At 39.1% G+C, this 23,902-nt stretch overlaps 1 protein-coding gene across 2 annotated transcripts in view; it reads left to right on the top strand.

The window, feature by feature from the left end:
- Nucleotides 1–23,902, top strand: part of SHROOM4 (shroom family member 4) — a 228,776-nt gene that overhangs the window by 189,949 nt on the left and 14,925 nt on the right. For both annotated transcript variants that reach the window (XM_055268327.2, XM_055268329.2), the window contains one exon: nucleotides 4,562–4,623. In XM_055268327.2, coding sequence (XP_055124302.1) covers nucleotides 4,562–4,623 — 62 coding nt within the window. The remainder of the gene's footprint in view (nucleotides 1–4,561; nucleotides 4,624–23,902) is intronic.

Raw genomic sequence — 23,902 nt, 5'->3', positions numbered from 1 at the left:
AATTCCTTTTATATGAAATTCTAAAACAGCTATTTTATGGGAAAAAAAATTCGGAACACTGCTTGCCAATGGGAGGTGGCCCAGAGATTGACTGGAAAAGGGCACGAGGGAACTTGTGAGGTGGTGACAATGTTCTATATCTTGGTAAGAGTTGGAGTTAAACATATGTACCTGTCAGAACTCAACAAATGTATAGCAAGGCTCCTAGACAGCCAATGCACTTAGTATTTGTGCATTTCACTGGAAGTAAATTTTGCCTAAAAATGTTGTAAACAAATATTAAACTTTATTTAGTATGTATGCTGAAGTGTTTTTGAAGTATACTGCTGTATTCAACTTATGTTTTCAGCATACAAATCTTGTACATATTTTGTTATATTTGTCCCTGAGATTTTATGAAAGCGCCGAATCCTAGCCACTCAACCACCAGGGATATTTATCCCTAAGATTTTATGTTTTTAGATGCTATTATAAAGAGTATTATTTTCTTAATATCAAGTTGAAATTCTTGATTACTAGTCTATAGAAATATAATTGAATTTTGTGTATTGACATTGTATCCTGCAACATTGCCAAACTCACTTATTAGTTCTAATAGCTTTTTGGTGGATTATAAAACATTTTCTACATACACAGTCATGCCATCTGCAAATAGAATTTTGTATCTTCCTTTCTCCTGTACATGCCCTTTTCTGGGAGAGAGAAGAGCCTTATTGCACTGTCTCACCTTCAATACAATGTTTGGAGGAAATGGTAAGAGTGGACATTGTAGCTTTTTTCTTAATCTTTCACTATAAAGTTTGATGTTAGCTGTAGGATTTTTTTGTAGGTGCCCTTTCATTGAGGAAAATCTCTTTTATTCTTAGTTTACTGAGAGTTTTCATCAGAAGTGGATGTTGTATTTTTTTTCACATGCTTTTTCTTTATCTGTTAAGATGATCATATAGTTTTTCTCTTTTAATCTACTGATATGGTGAATGACATTGATTGATTTTTAAAATAAATAGAAGCCTAGCATTGCCAGGATAAATCCCACTTGGTCATGATGTATTATCCTTTTATATGTTACTAGATTTGCTAATATTTTGTTAAGGATTTTGCCCTTATGTTTATCAGGGATTTTAGTCTATAGTTTTATTATAACATCTTTTTCTGTTTTTTATTTGTTTGTTTGTTTGTATCAAGGTAATGCTAGCCTTCAAAAATGAGTTGGGATGTATTCCCTTCTCTTTTATTTTCAGGAAGAGTTTGTATAAAATGTCTTCCTTAAATGTTTGCTTGAATTCATCATGGAAGCCGTCTGGGCCTGGAGGTTTTTTGGTAGAAAGCTTTTTAACTACAAATTCAATTTCTTTAATAGATTTGGGGACATTTAGGTCACCTATTTCTTCTTGAGTAAGCTTTAGTAGTTTGTGTCTTTCAAGAAATTTGTCCATTTAATTTACATTTTAAAATTTGTGGGGATATAGTTGTTTTCAACTTACTTTAAAATGCACCAAGAATTTAAGATGGATTGGTAGATGGATAGAGGAGTAAATAGAGATATGATAAGGCAAATATATCAAAATGTTATTTGTAGAATCTAGGTGCTGGGTATATGGGTGATCACTGTGAACTTCTTTCAACATTTTTGTATGTTTGAATATATTCATAATGTTGAAAAAAAGAGGAGAAGAAATACAAAATAATGGTTTTAAGGGCACCGAAGCTGGAACCAGACTGCCTGGTTTTGAATTTCTTCCCCCGAACTTACAATGCCTAAGCTTTCCCATCTGAAAACATGGGGGTAGTAACAACACCTACTTCATAAGTTGGTTGTGGGGATTAAGTGATGTAACACATTTAAGACTCAGAGCAGTGACTGCCAGATTGTAATCATCTTATAAGTGAGTTATCATCTCTTAAAGGGATATTTTTGGCTTAGCTTGAGAGACTTTTGCTGGAAGAAGGACTCACAGATAGACAGTAGACAAAGGGGGCTGAGATTGGGGGTGAGTGGGGCGGGGGAAGTGAGGAGATGACGGCTGCAGTCGTGTCAGCCCAGGACCAGCAACTCTATAAGAGGAGGAGGTACGATTTGCAGGTTGCAGCAATTGGCAGCAGTAATGCATGCGGGTGAGGCTGTGCCTATACCATGCCTCTATTTTTTGTACTCTGAGGGAGGGATACCTTGGGTTCCTAATGCTTGTTAGACCAGCCAAGCAGGTCTGCTTAGATACTAGGCATTCAGACACGTGGATGGCTGCCTAGGAGACACCACATGCCCATTTCTGCCCGTCATCTGAACCTTCCACTCCTACTCCACCCCCCTCAAGAAATGGGAAAAACTTGCAGCATGGGTTAAGATGCCATAGCTCTGATGACTAAGGTACTTGTGGTGGTAGCTATCTGAAGAAGGGCTGACATCCTGCTCCTAATGCCCCTGGATGAGGTTGGTGAGCTAATTGGCTCCTGTTCAGTGCTGTGAAGACTGAAATCAGCATGCACTCACATCCTTCATACCAGCTTGTTTTGCATTCATTGTCAAATTATTTCACATACCAATTGTATGGGATAAGTTATAATAGGATCTCCCATTTTACAGCTGAGGAAGCTGAGAAAGCCAAGGCTCAGAGAGGTCACACATCTAGCAAGTGGCAGAGCCAGAATTTGAATAACATGACAGTAACTAGCATCTCAGTGTCTACTGGGCACCAGGTACTATTCTAGGTGCTTTACATGTATCAAGTCATTGAGTTCTCAAGCAATATTATTATCGTGATTATACTATTATATAGTTGGGGAAACTGAGATAAAGAGAAGTTGAATGGCTTGCCTGAGGCCGCAAGTGAAAGGCAGGTGTGCGATTTGAATCCATGCTATCAAGCTCCGGAGGCCAAGCTCCTGACTGTGCTACACTGCCTCTCCATAAGCTGATTGCAAAGCCCAGGCCCTCTCTAGTGTGGCCGGATGCCCTCTAGCAGTATCACTTCCACTGGGGCAGCAAGTTGCCATCACAATCTCCATTTGCAGCAAGCCGTGAGGATAGCTGCCTCTTTGGTTCAAAGGGTGCAAGCAATGTACCAGGAACCTATGTGGCTTAGGGAAAAAAAGTAGAGTGATACTGTGGACCTGGGAAGGTGGTTGGGAGTTGGTATAGGACTTTGGTTTGGCCACTGCTATTTATTGAGCACGTCCACAGGGCTAGACAGGGCATGGACAGGAAATCCTGGCCCCCACTGTGGTTGAACAAGTAATGATGTCTTTGCAGGCAGGAACATCTCACAAGGGCATTGAGGCAGAGTCTAAAGTACAAGTGATTAGAGCTGTTCTGACATGCCAGATATAGGCAGGGACTGCTCTGGTCCTTTAAAAGCTGAAGCCAAGAAATAAACCTCAACTTTTCCATTGCTGCTAACATCCAGAGCCTCTTATGTGCCAAGCAATGTGCTAGGAGTTCTCTCTGCATATCTTATTTATCATCACTACTGGTCGCCCAGATAGGAAACTGAGGTGAGGTTCAAGGAGGTAATATGAATAACCTCAAATAACACCACTATTAAGTGTCTTAGCCAGTGTGACTGCACCAAGGATCTATGTTTATTCTGCTTCACCAGGCGTCTTACTTCCAGTAGGGAGACCTACTGGGGCAAAGGTAATAAAACTTTGAATGGGACTAATAATAGTTGCATTGGAGAAAGAGGGAATTTGGAAGATCAGTGAAATTTAGGAAAAACTCTGCATTCCCATTGAACTAAACTCTGAGTCTCTAGGTACGGAGTATTTGATACAAAGAGAGAATCTGAAAGGCTAATTTGCATTCAGTTTGGAGCTAAAATAGGAAGGCAGGGACAGTTTTACAAATGGCACATATGGCTTAGCCTAGAAAAAAAAAAAGAGTTGCTTGGACATGGCCCTTAAGGAAAAAAATGCCCAGGGCAGAGAGTCTGCTCCTGTAATGTAGGGACTGTGGCAACCTGCACTCATATTCCCCAGAGATGGGCCCACCTCAGCCCCTGCCAGCAGATGTGGGCAGAGAAGGAGGAGCCACTGCAGTTGGAGGCGTGCTGGGCATACCTGCTGTCCCTCTGCCTCACCTGGGGAGAGGGTTGCTGCAGCCGGAGCTTCTGCCCTCAAAGCCCCTCTCAAGGATGAGGGCTTCCAAGAAGATGCTTTCTCTGTTGGAAGAGGCAGAAGGAATGAGCAGGTTCACCCAGCAGAACAAACAAAAAGACCTCCATCTCTCCGTGCAGGCAAGAGCCAGGGCAAACAGCAAACATACTAAACTGGTTTTTAATGTGGTTTGGGAAGGGAGTGGAGAAAGAGGGAAACAGCATTTCTAGACCACGGTGTCCAGGTCCCTAAGTGCTCCCTTAGTCTCTGCATGCCTGCAGCAGTTTAGCAAGCCTCCCGACAGAAAGGCAGCCCTCCAGGTACACATTTCTCAGCCTGCATAGCAGAGTAGAAGGAACAAGCTGGGGGGCTGGGCCAGACACCGGCTCCTGACCTCTTCACATTTTTGAGGCCATCTAGATACCTGGCTGCTCAAAGCTTTCTAACTTATCAGGACTTTTCTTTACAGGAATTTCCTGGGGACAAATGGAATCCAATAACAGGAAACAGGAAGACCAGCCAGTCAGGGAGGTAAGTGAGCGCTCAGGGAGTTGGGGTGGGTTGGTGCCTCTGGAGCTTCTATAGAAATTGCTAAGGTCTTTGGTTTGCTTAGTTTCCTTTGAGGAAACTGGCCTAGTATCTAGACTAAGGACTTGATGCCATAGATATAATTCAGCCTGTCCCCCTGCCCCACGCACTTCTAGATAGCTGGGTACAGACCAAACTGATTGCTAGGACATTTTGGAATACGCAAGTTTCCTCTATTAGACTGAGACCCTTGAGAGAGGACACCATACCTTGATCATAGCTTTATTCTCTGTACCTAGCACAGTGCCCGACACAGAGAAGTTGCTCAGGAGGTATTTGTCATTTGCTTGCCAAATGAAGAAATGGAACCTCCTCCACCATTAATGGGTGAAATGACACAAAAGTAATAATGCTAGCTAACATTTCTTGAACACAGCGCTCTATTCTAGACCCCATTCAAATCATTTTACACGTATGTATTTATCACTATGACCTTATGGGGTTGGTAATATTAGTCTCTCCATTTGACAGAGAGAAGAAATTGAGACACAAAGAGATACATTCATTTGCCTGAAGTCCCACAGCTAATCAGTTGACTAGACCCAGGCGGTCTAGCTTCAGGGACACTATACTACATTACAGTGTTTCTCTGAAATGGTTCTTTTACTGATTAGTCAGTGAAATAAGAGGACTTTATTGAAAACCTAGTATAGGTCCTGCCTTTTTCTGGGCAAGGTGAGAAATACGAGCAAAAGAACAGCAGGAAGCACAGTGCCTGCCCACAGCTTGAGCAGGGAAGACTAACCCACACAAAGCTAAATGGCAATAATAATAAATTACCACTTGCCAAACAACCTATGTGCTGCAAGCCAAATTACACATATTATCTTATGCTTTATCTTCCCAACAACTCTGTCAGGTAGGTATGATTATAACTGGGGTGGTGGGTCTCAGAACTTGAGTGCACAATTGAAACACAGATAAATAGTTGGACCCGACCCTGCATCATGAGAGTGATTCAGTAAGTGAGGAGTGGAGCTCAAAACCTGCAATTCTAACAGGCTCAAACAGCATCTGGGTGATGCTGATGCAGCTGGTCCTGGGATCCAGTTTGAGAATTGCTAACTCAGATAAAGGATCACAGTCAGAGAGCCTAAGGAATCTACTCAAGGTCTCATAGCTAGTAAAGGGATAAGCTAGGAATTAAGCCCAGCTTTTACTTTCTCACACAAGTTGACAGAAGATGAAACCCTGTCAAATACAGGGCTTAAGAAGCACCTGGCACCTGGTAAGGGGGCAGCACATGGTAACTATTACTGTACACTATTTAAGTTCATGGGAGGATAAAAACAACTGAGGGTTGGTAGCTGTAAGAGGAAAGGCCCATAGAGGAGACTAAGCAGGGTGTGTTGGAGGAATAATCCCCACTGGTTAAGTTCTGGCCTTGGAGTCGGTTCTGCCTGGGTTCAAAGCCAGATTCTTCTACTCATTAGCCATGTGGCCTTGGCAAGTGCCTACCTGCCTGCCTCTCTCCCTCTCTCTCTTTCCCTTCCCCCCTTATTTATAAAATGGGATAAGAGTATCTATCTCAAATGTTTGTTATTGTGAGGACTAAATGAATTAATATTTGTAAAGCATTTAGAGCAAAACCTAACACCATAAACTCTCAGGAAATGTTATCTGTAATGAGGAGGAAGAAGAACAGCAGCAGCAGAGAAGAAAGGTGAGTAGTGAAGCACTGGACCAGCCTAGGCAGGCCTTGACCAGCCTAGGTAGACCAGCCTAGGTAAACCCAGATAGGATCACAAACATGAGAGCAATGAAAGGTTACCATCAGGTAAGTGATATGATAAATGTGGCCCTTTAGGCAACTTTGCAGTGTTGCAGTGTTTGCAGCCTAAGTGGGTTGAAGAGAGACCAATTAGGAGAAGTGATCTGGCCATGACAGAATGTGGCCCTGGATTGGGGAGGTAGAGGTGCGATAGAAATGGAGCAGAAGGAATAGATAAATAGGTGTGATATTTGGGGGAGGGGAGTTTGTTTATTGTGAAAACAATATTACAGGAAATTAAAAACAGAAGAAAAAATAACCTTATTGTCACCATCTTAACACCTTGGTTGTTTTCATTTCCCTGTCAGCTTTATCTATAGGTATAGAGATTTTTCTAAGCATGATTATAATAACCATGTAGATGTAATTTTGTGTGCCCTGCTTCTTTTTCCTCTCTAAGCATTACTTGGTAAACAACTTTTCATGTTGCTATGCAGGCTTCCTCAAGTCATAATTTTTAGTGGCCGTATAATATTTCACCAGCTTAATGTGCTCTAATTTGCTTAATCATTCCCAAATTGTTGGGTAAATAGGTTGTTTCCAATTTCTTGCTATTATAAAGTAATGCAGCAGAAATATTTTGAGTCGCTATAGCTTTTTTTCTTATTTTGAATTATCTCATTAAAAACAATTATGTGGAGTTGGGTTTACTAGTGCAAAGAATATGAACATTCTTATGGTTCTTCATAGATCTTACCAAACTGTTTTCCCCACGAGATGTTTTACATGCCATTAGCAATATATGAGAATACCAGTTTTCCAAAATTATGTCACCATTGAAAATTTTCTTTTTCTAATGCCATACAGTTTAATGGGACCTATTACAGTTTTAATTTGCTTACTTTGATCATTCTAGTTTGAATATTTTGTGTGTCTAATTAATATATTGATATCTGTATTGCTTCTCATGTGAATTATCTCTTCAGATTATTTGCTCACAAATATGTGACACCTTTTGAGGGCAAAGTAGAGAAAACTTGGTGACTAGAACTTGAGGAGAAAAAAGGAAATATATCTTAGCCAAGCATGAGATAGTACACACATGTAGTCCTAACTGCTCAGGAGGCTGACGTGGGAGGATCACTTGAGCCCAGGTGTTCGAGGTGGCAGTGAGCTGTGATCACATGACTGCATTCCATCCTGGGTGACAGAGCGAGACCCTGTCTCAAAACAAACAACAAACAAAAAAAGATAAAAAGATAAAAAACAACTCTGAGCCCCAGTGACTTGGAGAACGTTATTGGCATAGATGGGGCAGTTGAGAAGGGGAGCTGGAGCTGGTTTGGTGAAGATGCTGCTAAGTTTGAATTGGGATATGTTGTATTTGAAGTTAGTGGAAGATACAAGCTGAGTCTTTCAAGGCTTGTTAAACACCCAGCCAGGGGACAGGATGAGGAAGAAGAATCAACAAAGGAAACTGAAGGGTCAAGCAGCTGAAGTAGTAGAAGGAGAAATCTGCCAGTGTAGAAGATAAGCAGATGACTGTTAATGTCCTTAACAGTTTGGAATTACAAGTGACCTTCAAGAAAGCAAATTCAGTAAAGCGGTAGGCATAGAAAATAGATGGCATGGTGGTCTGTAAGGGCGAAGCACAGAGAAGAAATGCAAGCAGCTTTACACATCACAAATGTACCTGTTTTAAGTGTACAATTCAATGATTTTTAGTAAATTTACAATGATGTACAATCATCACCACAATCCAGTTTTAGAACATTTCTATCGCCCTAAAAAGAACCCGCATGCCCATTAGCCATTGCTCTCCATTCCCACTCTCAACCTTAAGCAACCTCTAATCTACTTTCTGTCTTTATAGATCTTCCTTTTCTGTGCACTCCATGTGACTCAAATCGCACAATATGTGGTCTTTTATGCCTGACTCCTTTCACTTAGCATAATGTTTAGCAGTTCATCCATGTATCAGTACTTTGTTCCTTTTTATTTCCAAATAATATTCCATTGTATGGATGCATCGTATTTTGTTTACTAGTCCTTCCACTAATGGATTGTTGGGTTGTTTTCACTTTTTGGCTATTGTGAATATTACTGCTATGAACATTCATGTACAAGTTTCTGTGTAGATTTATGTTTTTAATTCTCTTTGGTACATATTTAAGAGTGAAATTGCTGGGCCAAACGGTAATTTTATTGTTTAACTTTTTGAGGAACTGCCCGTTTTCTAAAGCAACTGCACAGTTTTACATTCCCACCAGCAAAAGAGAGTTCCAGTTTCTTTTGGCTAATTTTACTACAATGATTAATTGTTACTGTGTGTTTTTTAAAATGTTTAAAAAGGGGCCCGGCGCGGTGGCTCACACCTGTAATCTCAACACTTTGGGAGGCCGAAGCTGGCAGATCCCTTGAGGTCAGGAGTTCGAGACCAGCTTGGCCAACATGGTGAAATCCTGTCTCTACTAAAAATATAAAAATTAGCCAGGCATGGTGGCAGGCGCCTGTAATCCCAGCTCCTTAGGAGGCTGAGGCAGGAGAATCGCTTGAATCTGGGAGGCGGATGTTGCAGTGAGCCAAGATTGTGCTACTGCACTCCAGCCTGGGCGACAGAATGAGACTCTGTCTCAAAAGAAAAAAAAAAATGTTTAAAAAGGAAGATGTTTAAAAATAATAAATTAGCTGGGAAAAGGAAAGAGAGAAATAGCATGATAGAGGGAGCAATTGGGTTTAATTTAGTAGTTCTCAAAATGTGGCCCCAGGCCCAGCAACCTCAGTATCACTCTGAGAACTTGTTAGAAATGCACATTCTCAGACCATACTCAGACCTACTGATTCAGAAAGTGAGGATGTGGCCCAGCAATCTCTGTTTTAACAAGCCCTCCAGGCAATTCTGACGCAAGCTAAGTTTCAGAACCACCAGTTCAAATGAAACTTCAGTCAGGATCTAGAAAACTGAATTAAGTTTAAAACAGAAAGGAAAGCTCAATAGAAAAGGAAGTATTGACACTGAAGATGGAAGAGGCAGGTCCCAATTAAAGGTCTCAGGAAACATGAGAAGGACTAGGAAATGTCCAGGGCATAGATGACATCTGTGAGGAGAAATCCTGATAGAGTTTCCCCTCACACCTTCCCCCACCACCACACACACAAATTTTAACATTTACTATGTTATTTCTGTCACAACTGGAATCATGAGTGTAGGTGGAAAAATCAAATGTATATTCTTAAGCCACTCTCTTTGCCTGGAAGCCTGCAATGAATTGATAATTTCAGGTAGTTATACTCTTAGTTGTCTTCCTCCACTGTTATTTGGTTTTCCATGAAGAGAATGTAAAAATTTTAATATTAGCAGGAGGGATAAAAATGGTGAGTAAATCTACTGGGAGAAAAAGCTACATTACTGTGATATATTTAAAAGCCAAAATAAGTTATTTTCTGGATTATCTCTCTTGGTTTTCTGTACCTATGATTGCCTGCTGTGACCCTTTCCATTTTTTTCACTTTGCACAGAACTTTAGAATGTGTAGGGTGTTTTTATATGCATGACCACAGTTAATCCTCACAACAACACTGAGGTTAAACCTTATTTTTCCCATTTTACTGATGAGGAAGCCAAGACTCAGAAAAGGTATTATACCATTAACAGCAGCAACAACAGGTATAATAGCTAACATTTATTGAGTGTTTATTCTGTGTCAGACACTGTTGTAAGCATTTCACATGAAGTATTTTATTATTTATAATAACCCCATGAGAGCATTACTTGTTTATTGACCCAGTTTTGCAGATGAGGAAATCGACTCACAAAGAGATTAAAGTCACTTGCCCAAGGTCAAACAGGCATCTGACTTCAGAGCCCATTACTACTGGGATTATACAGCAAGTAAGTGACCAAACTAGAGCTCTACTTAGGATTTTCCATTCTCAGCCCAGGGTTCTCTTCCTTCCCTTTGTTACACCACATCATGAGCAGAGTGTGAAATACCCAGTACAGAGTTCCTATTTACTGATTGAGTGAAAGAATATGGGTAATTCAGAGTTGAATCTGATTTCATTAGGAAGAGTACACTTTTCAGGAAGCCTTTACTACCTAAGAAGAATGCAGCCTTCAGAGGCTCGGAAGGATTTGTCACAGGTATAACTAAGTGAATTTAAATACTTAGGTATTAATTTAATGCCAGGCACACAAAACTTATTCAAGGAAAATTATAAAACTCTAATGGGAGAAATAATATGAATAAATGCATAGTATATACTTTAATTTAGGAAGACTAAATATAGTAACGATTACAGTTCTCCCTAAATTTAATGTGTAGACATAATGTACTCCAATTAGAGTCACCATGGGATACTTTATAGAACTTGTCAAATTTATACTAAAATTTATCTGGAAGAATAAGTAAGTGGGCAGAAATACCAAAGAGTACATTTATTTTAAAAGTTAATGATGGTAGACTTACCCTATCAGATTTTAAAGCCTATCATAAAGCAACAATTATCAAAACCATATGATAGTGGGTTAAAAAAAGTCAAACAGTGAAATTAAAAAAGAGCTTCTAGAAACAGACTCAAGCTATTTTAAGAATATAGAACACATTGGAAGCAACCCTGAACTGGGGAAAGCAATTACTATTTCTTTAAAAAATGTTGGGAATTTTAGATATCAATATGGAGAATAATTAACTTAGATTCATATCACATACTGTACAGAAAGTGGACCAGTAGAATCGCATATTTATTCCAGCTGTGGATGGAAGATAAATTTATGTCTGTTAAATGGAGGATATCATCAGAGACAAGATCGATGGATTCAAATATATAAAAGTTTGTGTGGGGGAAGCCTTTGTACAACAAAATGTAATAAAAAGCTAAGCAACAGAATGAGGAAAATGTCTGGGATCAGCATCACTGACAACAGTTGCCTGTCCAAAAAATACATATAAAAAATGGGTAGAAGGTCAGCTTTCAGATTTAGCTTCATAAGTGGGCAAGGAAAATGAACAGGCAATTTACACATGAGGCAATAAAGGGAGTAAAATCATTGCATGGAAAAGTACCACCTCTCTAGCAATTAAAGAAGTACAAATAGAAGCAACTTCAAGGCATCATAATCTGCTTATTAAACTATCAACAATTAAAAAAGTCAATAAATAGCAATTGTAAAATGCTACCTTGGCAAGGCTGTGAGGAAACGTGCTTCTGGAAACAATATAAATTGGTTTAGTCTTCCTAGAGGGCAATCTAGAAAAATGTGAAAAGAGTATGTGTTTCTGGGTTTAGTCTTCCTAGAGGACAATCTAGAAATATGTGTTCATATTATTTGGCCTAGAATACCCCCAAGGAAATAACCTAAAAGGGAAAAAAATTATTTAAAGGTGTTCATAGTAGTGCTTATTATAATCATGGAAAGAGTTTACCAATCTAATATATCATCATCTTGGAACAAAATAGAATTGCCACTAACAGTGACAGGTATACAAATGTTGGGTCTTTCCCAGAAATGAGTGGTTGTAATATTAACAAAAAAATAATAGATATGAAACCACATGTTGAATCTAATCTGATAGTAGCCATACACAAAGAAAATTCAGAAAGGAATCTGGCAAAATGTAAATAGTTGGATATGAATGTACATGGTGTTCTTTAGGTACATGTCAAGTTGTTGGAATTTATAATTAAAAAGAAAATCTGAAGAAGAGGTGGCCCATGTTGGTTTGATACAGACCTGAGAAGTTAAAGATCAAGGGCTTTGTAAAAAATCCCTGTACCAATGACAGACAATGTTACTTACCAGACATGCTTACTCTCACTGCTAGCTAGAATTGGGTTTGCTAGAATTCTGCATCCACTAGCACTTTTGCTTACTTAAATCCACAAGAACTTTGACATCACCAGACCTCTACGAATCTCCAAATTTGTCACCACCACTACAACACAGTACCCCCTCGCACACACCCCCACCAATAAAAATTTTATTATCTGCCTCAGAACCATCCCTCTCTTAAGGCTTTTCCATTTCCCTTCATTTCTATCACTAGCACTAGTTTGCATTTCAGTGCTATTATTCACAAACAAGCACATTTTCTCTCTACCACAGTGACTGCGTATGTATGTATTACTTGACAACAAATATAGATTGGGGTCATTGGAAAGAAGGAGCTAAGCTTCACCCAGGACAGCCCCAATAAAACAAGGACTTCTCTGATTTCTTCACAGGACACTTTGCATCCGCCTCCTGAGGACTAGAGAAGGTTCAGGGGAAGCACTGCCACTTGCATTTGTTGTTGCCAAGCTAATTGTTCATTACTTGAATTTCTGTGGACCCAGGGGGCAAGCAAGGGTAGCAGCAACAAGCTCTCTGGGTCCTTCTCCCCTCCCTGTGTATCCTCCTTGCATCTCACTTCCTGGATCTTGCAAATATTTCCTTCGGCAATAACCTGGGAGTGTCTGTTTCTCTTGGAGCAGTCTTACTTGGCTGCTGCGGGAAGGGAAAGGCGAGAGGGGTTGGGCCTGTGTGCTGTTGCTACTGAGATTCTGGAATGCCAAGCTATTGTGGTGAGCTTAAAAATAAAGTTTCCAAACAAGAAACTTCAAAGGGCCGAGGAAGAGGTAGGAGGAGATTTTTCAGTCTCTGCAAATATTGGTTTTCATTTTCAATTCCTATTAGGCCAAAAAAAAAATATTTTAACAAAAAGGGAAAATCTGTTCTTCAGAAGAAAAGGCAACCCATGGAAGAGGAAAAGAGATGAACAACCCTGGTCTTGGCAGGCAATTTGCTTTTGTTTTTGAGATGTAGTCTCCTTGCTGATGTCAACAAAGCCCTTTCTCATAGTTTGCTTTCATGCTTCCTCCCCTTTCCTCAGTGAGGAGCTAAAGCCTTCATGGACGCCCGAGGATGAATGTAGCACAAGTACCTTTTGCTCTACCCCAGGAGTCCTTGCTTCCCTGAGATTATCTCTCAGAGACAGACGAGGCAGGTCTGGACACTGTGCTTTTTACTAGCTGGGAAAATGATTTATCCTTTTTAAGCCTCAGGAGTCTCATCTGCAAACTGACAATAATGGTTGTTGTGAAGATTAATGGAAATACACACGTGAAAGTGCCTAACACGGGGCCCGACATTTGGCAACCAGAGTAGTCGATTGGGTGTGGTGGCTCACGCCTGTAATCCCAGCACTTTGGGAGGCCAAGGTGGATAGATCACTTGAGGTCAGGAGTTCGAGACCAACCTGGCCAACATGGCAAAAACCAGTTTCTACTAAAAATACAAAAATTAGCTAGGCATGGTGGCACATGGGGAGGCTGAGGCATGAGAATCACTTGAACCTGGGAGGCAGAGGTTGCAGTCAGCCAAGATTGCGCCACTGCACTCTAGACTGGGCAAGACACTGTCTCAAAAAAAAAAAAAGAAAGAAAGAAAGAAAGAAAGAAGGAAAACAAGAGTAGTTCCTTTTCCTTAATGAAGCTCCTTGCCCTCCACCCCAAGGAAAGAATCCTTACTTGGTCTCAAAGCAGAGTTGCAAATTTCTGTACATTTAGGAGGCCTGATTCCCTTGAAAATAGGACTTCTAGAGGCCAACCAATATCCTTGGCTTGAGGCTGACACCCTTCAATGGAAGCCTCCCTTTCACCATCACCATTTTGCTTCAATTGTTAAAGCCAGGAAGACAGGAGCAATATCGGTTTTGCTCCCCTTTGATCTGGTCATCTTGCACAGTGTAATATTCAGCAAGGATTTGTTGAAGGAATGACTAGTACACACGTTGGCCCAGATGATCCCATTAAGGGTAACCCTTCCCCTTCTGGAGTTGGTCTCCTTCTGCCTGGTTGATATAAGTGACTCTGCAAGTCTCAGGCTACCCCAACACAGGGCAGGTGAGTGGGAGGGCAGTGGTTTTAAAATGAGGGCTGACGCAGAGAATAGCAATTCCCAAGTTGCCTTGTGCCCAGTACCTCCAGATAGGGTCACAGTTCCATGACTTGGGGCACCAGATGTCCCTAGAAGGGCATGTTCTTTTCTTTCAACTGTTTCTGGGGTTTATTACCGGGGTGGGGCGGGGGGGGGATTTTTTTAAGGCTAACACACGTAGTTAGTACTTAAACAAGACACCTTTGAATATCCAGTCCTTTTGATTGTCACACTGCTCTTAACCCTAAACTTGCCTTTTATATCTCCCTTTTTAGTAGATAAGAAAAGTGAGTGAATGAGTCCAGGCTTAAACTCCTTAGTAAACTAGGGCCTCCTGGCTAGTCAGCTATGTGGTTGGGCTGGGACTTGAGGTCTCCTGGTTTCTTGGCTATTGAGCAGGGTTGAACATTAATCAGGGAGTGCAGTCCAATTCTCTTGATGGGAACAAGGAGCAAGGCTGAAGCATACAATTGTGAAGGCAATTTTCCATGTTCCTAGCATCCTTTCTAGGTCCTTTTTACGTAGCTCATCCTTATGACTGCTTATTTGTAAGATAGGTATTTTGTTGAAAGTGAGGTAAGTGAAATACCTTGCTCAAGGTCACACGGCTTTTGAGTTATAGAGCCAGATTTTTAAATTTTATTGGAATTCAGACCCAAGTCTTTCTAACACTGTGTTCTTTCTGCTTTGCTCTGTTGCCTGTCCTGTGCCCTGGTTAGGGAAGAAGAAAATGTGGTAAATTTGATTGTTATCCTGGAGCAGGGTTGTTTTCATCACAGCTGCAATACATTGGCCCAATTGTTGCCTTTGAGGATATTGCTGCATTTCATAAAATCTAGATTGGAGATGAAGGTCGGGAGAGAGGCAGGGACAGGAGATAGAAATGGGCAACCAAGTGTGTGTAGTGAGGGGTGGGGGACAGAATGTATAGTTTGGAAACCAACCTAATTGGAACAAATAACTGCCCCCAAACCATAGCACTCCCAACCCTTTTACTCTGAACCTTTGTTTCCATGATATGGTCCCTGAACCACCTGTGTTAGAATCCTTTAGGTGAATTGCTTAAAATGCTGATTCCTGGATCCCACCACAGAGGTATGAAATCCCAATGTCTAGTGTTGGGGCCTATGAATTTTCATTTTAAACAACTTCCTGGGTAATTCTAATGAGGAGCCACTTTGATTATGAGCTGTTTTCCCAGACTAGTGGTTTCCAATGAAAGTTGGATCATGTACCCTTCTCAGAAAGAATTTTTTAAGCATGTACCCTCAACATATGTTGGCAATATATTTATTAATTTCTTATATGTGCTAATGTCCTCATATTTGTGCTTTGAAATGCAAGAAATAGAAAAAAATAAATATAAATGAAGTTCTGTGAAGACAACTACCCTAGACTAAAAAGTAAATGACCAGTCAAAAAAAAAGGGTAGGTGGTTGAAATCCAGTTTCAGGGAGAAAGAAAAAAGAATGGTAAAAGCCCAGTAGAGTGGAAAGTTGACCTTATTTTTCTACAAACCCAGAACTCCTCCAGAATGAAGAAAAAGAGAACTGACCATAAAGGTTTCAAGGTAAATATCAATAACCCGTTAATCGTTATCTTTGGATACCAAAAGCTGAAAAAAATGATTGGACAAGGCTGAAGGGCGTTGTCCAGGCACCCAGTTGAAGTAGGAAGCAGCATTTTATGAAAGCACCTACATGAGACAAGCACCTCATCTTTTGAGATGTGTAGCTAAGGACAGCACTGACAAGGCACCAGCTTTGATCAAAGCAGCAAAGCTCCATGCAGCTCATGAAGTCTGGTGCTCTTTGAGCACTGTAGGGTAAATCAGCCCAGTAATAGAATTAGGAAGCTCGATAAGGTTGAGCAAAACAAATAATTTCCATTAGCTTGCGCTACCCCAAAGAAATACGCAATTTAGGTAAAAACAACAGACTTGCTATGCAAACACAGCCTCGAGATAAATCCCAGCCCGCTCCTCCTCCCCCCACCACACACAAACCCCAATCAGATTCTGGAGCAATTGGACAGCTGCTGACTGCTTTACCTGCTACTCATTGTTCCCATTGCCTGGCAACCTGGGCTGCGAGGTTACAGTAAAAGAGATCTAACTTTTCTTCTTTTCCATAGTCACACAAACCTGCATTTATTTCACACTGAAGAAATAACGTACTGAGCACCCACTGTGTGTCGGGCACTGTGCTGGATACTGGTGATATAGTGGTGAACTTGACATGGGCCTTCACCCTCAATATGGTTATGTGGAAGGGGCAGACAACTAAGCAGTAGTGTGCTAGGAAAATTAATGGGTGCTGTTAGAGGACAGTCTGGGCACCTATCCCATGCTTTGGGGAATCAGGGAAGGCTTCCTCAAGGAAATGATATCTCAGTGGAAATCTGAAAGTAAGTCAGATAAAGGGGGGAAAGAGAAGATAAAGAGCAAAAAGAGCATGTAAAGGCAAAAAGAAGTGTGGGAGGTGTAGGAAAGGCAGAATTTTAAGGAACCTAACAAATCCTAGTAAGGGTCTGTATTTTATGAATAATGTAGGCTTCAAGCAGAAAAATGTATAACAAAATCAGATTTATGCTTTTTCTGTTTACTAATTTTTAATTGAAAAAAGTAATAAATGCATTTAGTGTATACACACACACACACACACACAATAAGAGAATCTCACCCCAAACCATCAGTACAACTCTTCACGAGAGACATTACTGGCAATTTGTTGTGTATCCTTCCAGAAAAATAATGTGTGCATGTATATACATTCTTTTTTACAAAAATGGGAACATATTGCATATCTTTTCTATTCTACATCCTGCTTTTTTATTTTAGTGATTATTCTATGTTACACATAGATCTATTGCATCACCTTTAACAGCTACATAGTGTTCCATATATAGATATTCCCTGTTTTATTTAGTCCCTATTGAAGGACATTTAGATGGTTTCCAGTCTTTGGTGATTACATACAAATCTACAGTGAATATCCTTATGGATATCTCTTTGTGTTCATATTGGAATGTGTCTGTAGGATAAATCCCTAGAAGCTGAACTACTGAGTCAAAGGATATGCACATTTTACCTTCTTTGCCTTCCAAATTGCCCTCCCTAGGAGTTATGCTAATTTCAACTCCCACCAACAGTGCATAAGATCACCTGTTTCCTCATACCCTCATTAATTCTTTAACTTTTTTTATTTAAAAAGTTTCATTATTGTTTGGATTTGCATTTTTTAAATCTTAAGTGAGGTTGAACACCTTTTGGTAAATTGATAAGTCATTTGTGTTTTTCTGTGAACTATACCTTTTTCTCCCTATGGAGTTGTTGGTCCCTTTTATTGATTGGTAAGCATACTTCACATATTAAGGATATTTACTCTTAGTTGTATATGTTACAAATATTTTTCCCAGTATATCTTCACCTTTAGACTTTATGGTGTTTTTTCTGGACATAATTTTTTAAGTTTTAGGAAGTCAAATTTATAAACTTTCCCGTATTACTTTTATGTTTTATGTCTTACTTAAAAAGAACTTATCTTGCCAAGATTATTTTATATTTTTTTAAATGTTTTCTTCTAGTACCTTTATGGTATTTTTTTTGACGATTGAGTCTTGATAGATCTAAACTTTATTTCGTTGTAAAAAGTGATATGATGATTCAGCTTTATTTTTGTTTCAATGGCTATCCAGTTGTTCTAAAACTATATATTGAATAATTCATCCTTCCCCCACTATTTGAAATGCTTCATCACAAACTAACTTCCCCTATGCATTTGAGTTGACTTCAGTGTTCTAGTGTTCTCTGTTTTATTCCATGGATCTACCTTTGTATTTGTGAGACTGCCTTATTTACTGCTAACTTTAGAAATTATTTCAATAATTGGTAGGGCTGGTCTTCCCTCTTTCATCTCTCTACTTTTTCCATACTGTTCATAATAATTCTTACGATTTTAATTTTCCCATATGAAATTTACAATAATGTTCCAAAATGCAATCTGTTGACAATTTTATTGAGTTTCTATTAAGTTTATAGATTCACTTAGAGTTGACATCTTAACAATGTTGAGTCATCATTGCTAGGAAATTGTGAGTCCTTTCATTTATGTGCATCTAGTTTTATGTTTCTCAATAGAGTTTTAAAGTTTTTGCACATAGATCCTGCATATATCTTGTTAGGTTTATTTCTAGGCATCTTATCTTTATAATTGCTGCAGTAAATGTGATCTTTCCCTCCATTATATATTCTTTTTTTTTTTTTTTTTTTTTTTTTGAGACGGAGTCTCGCTCTTTCGCCCAGGCTGGAGTGCAGTGGCGCAGTCTCGGCTCACTGCAAGCTCCGCCTCCTGGGTTCGCGACATTCTCCTGCCTCAGCCTCCGGAGTAGCTGGGACTACAGGCGCCCGCCACCGCGCCCGGCTAATTTTTTGTATTTTTAGTAGAGACGGGGTTTCACCGTGGTCTCGATCTCCTGACCTCAGGATCCGCCCGCCTCGGCCTCCCAAAGTGCTGAGATTACAGGCGTGAGCCACCGCGCCTGGCCCTATATATTCTAACTAATTGTTGCATCTATATAGAAAAGATGATTTCTATATATGAATTTTATACCCTGACACCTTACTGAATTTTCCTGTTGTTGGTATTACTTTTAAATTGTTTATGATGAGGCTGCGCACAGTGGCACCTGCCTGTAATCTTAGCACTTTGCGAGGCCGAAGTGGGTGGATTGCTCAAGGCCAGGAGTTTGAGACCAGCCTGGGCAACATGGCAAAACCCTGTCTCTACTAAAAACACAAAAATAAGCCGGGTATGGTGGTGCATGCCTATAGTCCTAGCTACTTGGGAGGCTGAGACACGAGTATCGCTTGAACCTGGGAGGCAGAGGTTGCAGTGAGCGGAGATCATGCACTCCAGCCTAGGTGACGGAGCTGGACTCTGTCTCAAAAAAAAAGTTTCTGATGAATTTTCCAGATAAATAATTGTATCATCTATACATAATGAGAAGATATCCCCTTCTTCCAATGTTTACATCTTTATTTTGTTAAATTGCACTATTGCTTTCAGAACAATATTAAATATTAGTGGGGAAAGTGGGCACCTTTGCCTTGTTCTTGTTTTTAATGGGTATACCTCTAGTGTTTTGCCATTAAGCACAATATTGGCTTTTGACTTTAAAACAGAAGTCTGATGATAATGATGGTATTATGGAAATAGATATCTTTTTCTGTTAGGTTTTTTTTTTATCTGGAAGTGATGTTGAATTGTTATCAAATACATTTTAGCATTAGGGAAATTGTTATGTGCCTTTTATCCTTTGATTTATTAATGTTGTCAATTATATCAGTAGATTTTCTATCACTGAACCAGTCTTACATTTCTAGGATGAACCCCACTTGATCATGGTGTATAATATTTCTTAACATCCTCTTAGATTCTGTTTCTTAATATTTTATTTAAGATCTTTGCATCTGTATTCTCAGATGAGATTGGTCTCTAGTTTGCTTTTTCTGTTCTGTTTGCTGGGTTTTAGTATCAACGTAATGCAGGAATCTTTTCGTCTCTCTCTATTCTCTAGATTTCCAGATTCTAGAAAATGTAAATAACATTGGTTTGATTTTTTTCCTTGAAGGTTGGTAGAATTAACACAAGACTATGTGATTGTGCTATTTTTGGTCAAATTTATACTTTTTTTTCCTATGGTAACTGGTGGGTTTATATATTCTCATTCTTCTACAATCAGTTTTGGTTAATATTTGTTTTCATAGAAAAATACTTTAAGTTTTCAAATTTGTTTTATGGGGTAGAGCAAAGTATTCTCTTATCCTTTTCATTTACTCTGTAACTGTGGTTATTTCTCAATTTCTAATTTTGTGCATTTGGGTGTTTTTTAATTAGGTTAGCAAGTGGTTAATCTGTTTCATTGTTTTTTATTTTCTTTTCAGGAATTGGTTTTGGCTTTAATTATTTTATCACTTGTTCCCTAGTATATTAATTTCTGCCATTAGTTTTATTATCTTTCTGCTTTGTTTTAGGTTTATTTTTATGATTCTTCTTTTGTTGAATGCTTAATTCATTTATTTTAATTCATTCTTACATACTAATATAAGTATTTAAGGCTACAAGTTTTTCTTTTTCTTTTTCTTGAGACAGAGTCTCACCCTGTCAACCTGGCTGGAGCGCTGGAGTGCATTGGCGTGATCTCAGTTCATTGCAGCCTCCGCCTCCTAGGTTCAAGCAATTCCCCTGCCTCAGCCTCCCGAGTAGCTGGGGTTACAAGCGCACACCACTACATCTGGCTAATTTTTCTATTCTTAGTGGAGACAGGGTTTTACTATGTTGGACAGCCTCAGCTGGAACTCCTGGCCTCAAGTGATCCACCCGCCTCGGCCTCCCAAAGTGCTGGGATTACAGGAGTGAGCTGCCACGCCCAGCCTACAAGTTTTTCTTTAACTACTGCTTTAGTCAACCATATCCTCTAGCTTCTGATATTTCCATTGTTGTCATTTTCTAGGTATTCAACAATTTCAAATTAGATTTTCTCTTTGACTAAAGTGGAAGAATTTTTTTCCTGTTTATTTTCTACATGCTAAAGATTTTTATTTTCATTTTGTTATTAATTTCTAGTGTTACCGTATTGTCATTAGAAAATATGGTCTGGGGAGGCCGAGGCAGGCGGATCATGAGGTCAGGAGATCGAGACCATTCTGGCTAACACGGTGAAACCCCGTCTCTACTAAAAATACAAAAAAAATTAGCCGGGCGCGGTAGCGGGCGCATGTAGTCCCAGCTACTCGGGAGGCTGAGGCAGGAGAATGGCGTGAACCTGGGAGGCGGAGCTTGCAGTGAGCCAAGATAGCGCCACTGCAGTCCAGCCTGGGCAAAAGAGCGAGACTCTGTCTCAAAAAAAAAAAAAGAAAATATGGTCTGTACTACTAGTGTTACCGTATTGTCATTAGAAAATATGGTCTGTACTACTTCCATTTTCTGGCTCAGTATATAGCCAATTAAAAATATACTCAATGGGCCCTTGATTAAAAAAATATACTCTGTTTCGGTATATGAAGAAGTTTAGATTTTCTCATTATCTTAGTTTTTGACTGTCATGATCTGTCATCAGCCGAAACAGTCTCATATTTTGTTTCTACTTTTTTTCTACCTTTGCATTTGCTATAGATTTTGCTTTAAGAATTTTTATGCTATATTTTTTGGTGCATAAAAGATCAGAGGAGGTAGATCATCATGTGTTCTGGTTGTTAACATTATAGTGCCCTTCTTTGTCTTATTTATTGCATTTTGCCTTTGATTCAACTTATGTATGAAATGAGTATCATTATTTATTTTTTCTTTAATTTTGACCTTAATTCCTTTGTTAAACATACTTATTGAACACCTACTGTGTGCCAGGCACTAGAAACCTATGAATGAGACAGACAAGATCCTGCCCTCATGGAGCTTACATTTTAGTTAGAGATTGGAACAGAAAATAATCAAGTAAAAATAGATATGTGATATGATATCAGGTGGGGATGAAGATGAATACTCAAAGAATGAAGTAGAATAAGGATAATTAAATATAAGTTGTCTATTTTTGATAAAGTAGTCAGGAAAGGCGCCTCTGCCTGATACACGTTTGTCATTTTTTTACTTTCCACTTGTCCATCACCTTGTGTGTGTGTGTGTGTGTGTGTGAGAGAGAGAGAGAGAGAGAGAATATGCCAGGTGGAACAGTTTGCACAAAAGGGATTGTTATAATCTTAATGATCTATAAGTGTGCAAAGGCCCAAATGAGAAGATAGTGGGTATGTCTGGATATGAATTTCTGATCCACATGAGTGGTGAGCTGACCAGAATGGGGGCGGGATAAGAGGAGAATTAAGGACATTTTGTCTTCCATTCTGTCTGAGTTTGGCTATTATTATGTGTATTATTATTTTTTAAAGAGTTATTTCCAATCTTCATCATGATTATTGAATGGATATTCTGTATGATGATTTAATTGAACCCCTGGAATTTCCTGTCACTGGGCAGGACTTAGCATGATGCTGATTGCTCACAGGCTACAGCAGGAAACCAGATCTTGTGGTTTAGAGGGCTTAACTCTTTATACTCTGAGGCTAAAGAGATGTCTTTTAACTTTAGTCAGTCTTTATTATACAGAAGTTTGAATTTTTATGTATATTCAAATAAACCTGGACTTATTTGGAGATTTTCTTCTATTGCTTATGAGAATCTTATTTCACCTCACAATGATAGTCTTTTTAATTTTCTGATCGGTTTTTCTTATGTAATATATGTGCATAATATATACACATATATATACACATATAACATATATAATATATTAAAATTATACACACACACACACACATATCCATGACTCTTGATCTGGAATTTATTTTGGTATATAATACATGATGTAGCTCCAAAAAGCTCTGCTTTGCAGTTATCTCAAAAAGATTTATTAAATAATATTTATTTATCTCCTTTTTGGGGGAAGATTATGTATATGACGTTTTTATAGGTAGTCTGCTTTGTTTCTGAACTTTCTATTCTGTTTTGTTGATCAATAACACAGTTTTAATTACAATTATTTTATAATATACTTTATCCCTTACCTACCCCCTTCCCCATTTCTTCTGTAGCAGAATACTCTTTAATATTATATCCTGCTTTTATTACATTAATTTTCTAAAAATTCTGTAGTTAAATGTAGTTTAAAAATTCCTATTGAGAATTCTGACTGGAATTGCATTAGGATATATATATATATTTTTTTTTTTGAGACAACGTCTTACTCTGTCACACCAGCTGGAGTACAGTGGTACAATGATGGCTGATGGCTCTCTGTAGCCTCGACCTCCCAGTCTCAAGCTGTCTTCCCATCTCAGCCTCCCATGTAGCCGGGACTAAAGGCACACACCATTAAAAGGCACAGCTAATTAAAAAAAGAATTTAGAGACAGGGTCTTGCTATGTTGCCCAGGCTAGTCTTGAACTCCTGGACACAAGTGATCCACCCACCTCAGCCTCTCAAAGTACTGGGATTACAGGCATAAGCCACCGTGTCTGGCCAGAAGGAGATATTTTACATCCAAAATAGCAGATAACTATGAATGACCTGTGTGGTGTTTTTTGTTACAAGTATACAAACATAGAAAGTATATATATCTAATTCATAATACAGGTTGCATCTAGAGAGGCAATAGGGGAATGGAAGTGGAGAGTACGTGAAGGGTATTATTTCTTAAGAAAAAGTAATAAAACATAAATGGCAAAGTATTCAAACTTACTAAGTCTGGGTAATAGGTAGGAACATGGGTATTATGGCAATTAATCTCTGTACATTTCTAAATATTTGAAATTTTTATAATGAAAAACAAACAAAAACAACAGGTGAGGCAGGATAACCAGGCTTGTAAGCCCCAGAAAACAGCACATGCAATCTGACTCCTATAAACAGACTGGGGTAGTATGTGTATATCCAGACTTTGGAGCTAAACTGTTCAAGTTCCAATCCTAGCTCTACCACGTACTAGCTTTATGACCCCAGGCAAGTTGCTTAAATGCTCTATGCCTCAGTTTCCCCAACTGT

This window comes from Symphalangus syndactylus, chromosome X (assembly GCF_028878055.3).
Source record: "Symphalangus syndactylus isolate Jambi chromosome X, NHGRI_mSymSyn1-v2.1_pri, whole genome shotgun sequence".
Lineage (NCBI taxonomy): Eukaryota > Metazoa > Chordata > Mammalia > Primates > Hylobatidae > Symphalangus > Symphalangus syndactylus.
This window is presented reverse-complemented; position numbering and strand designations above follow the sequence as displayed.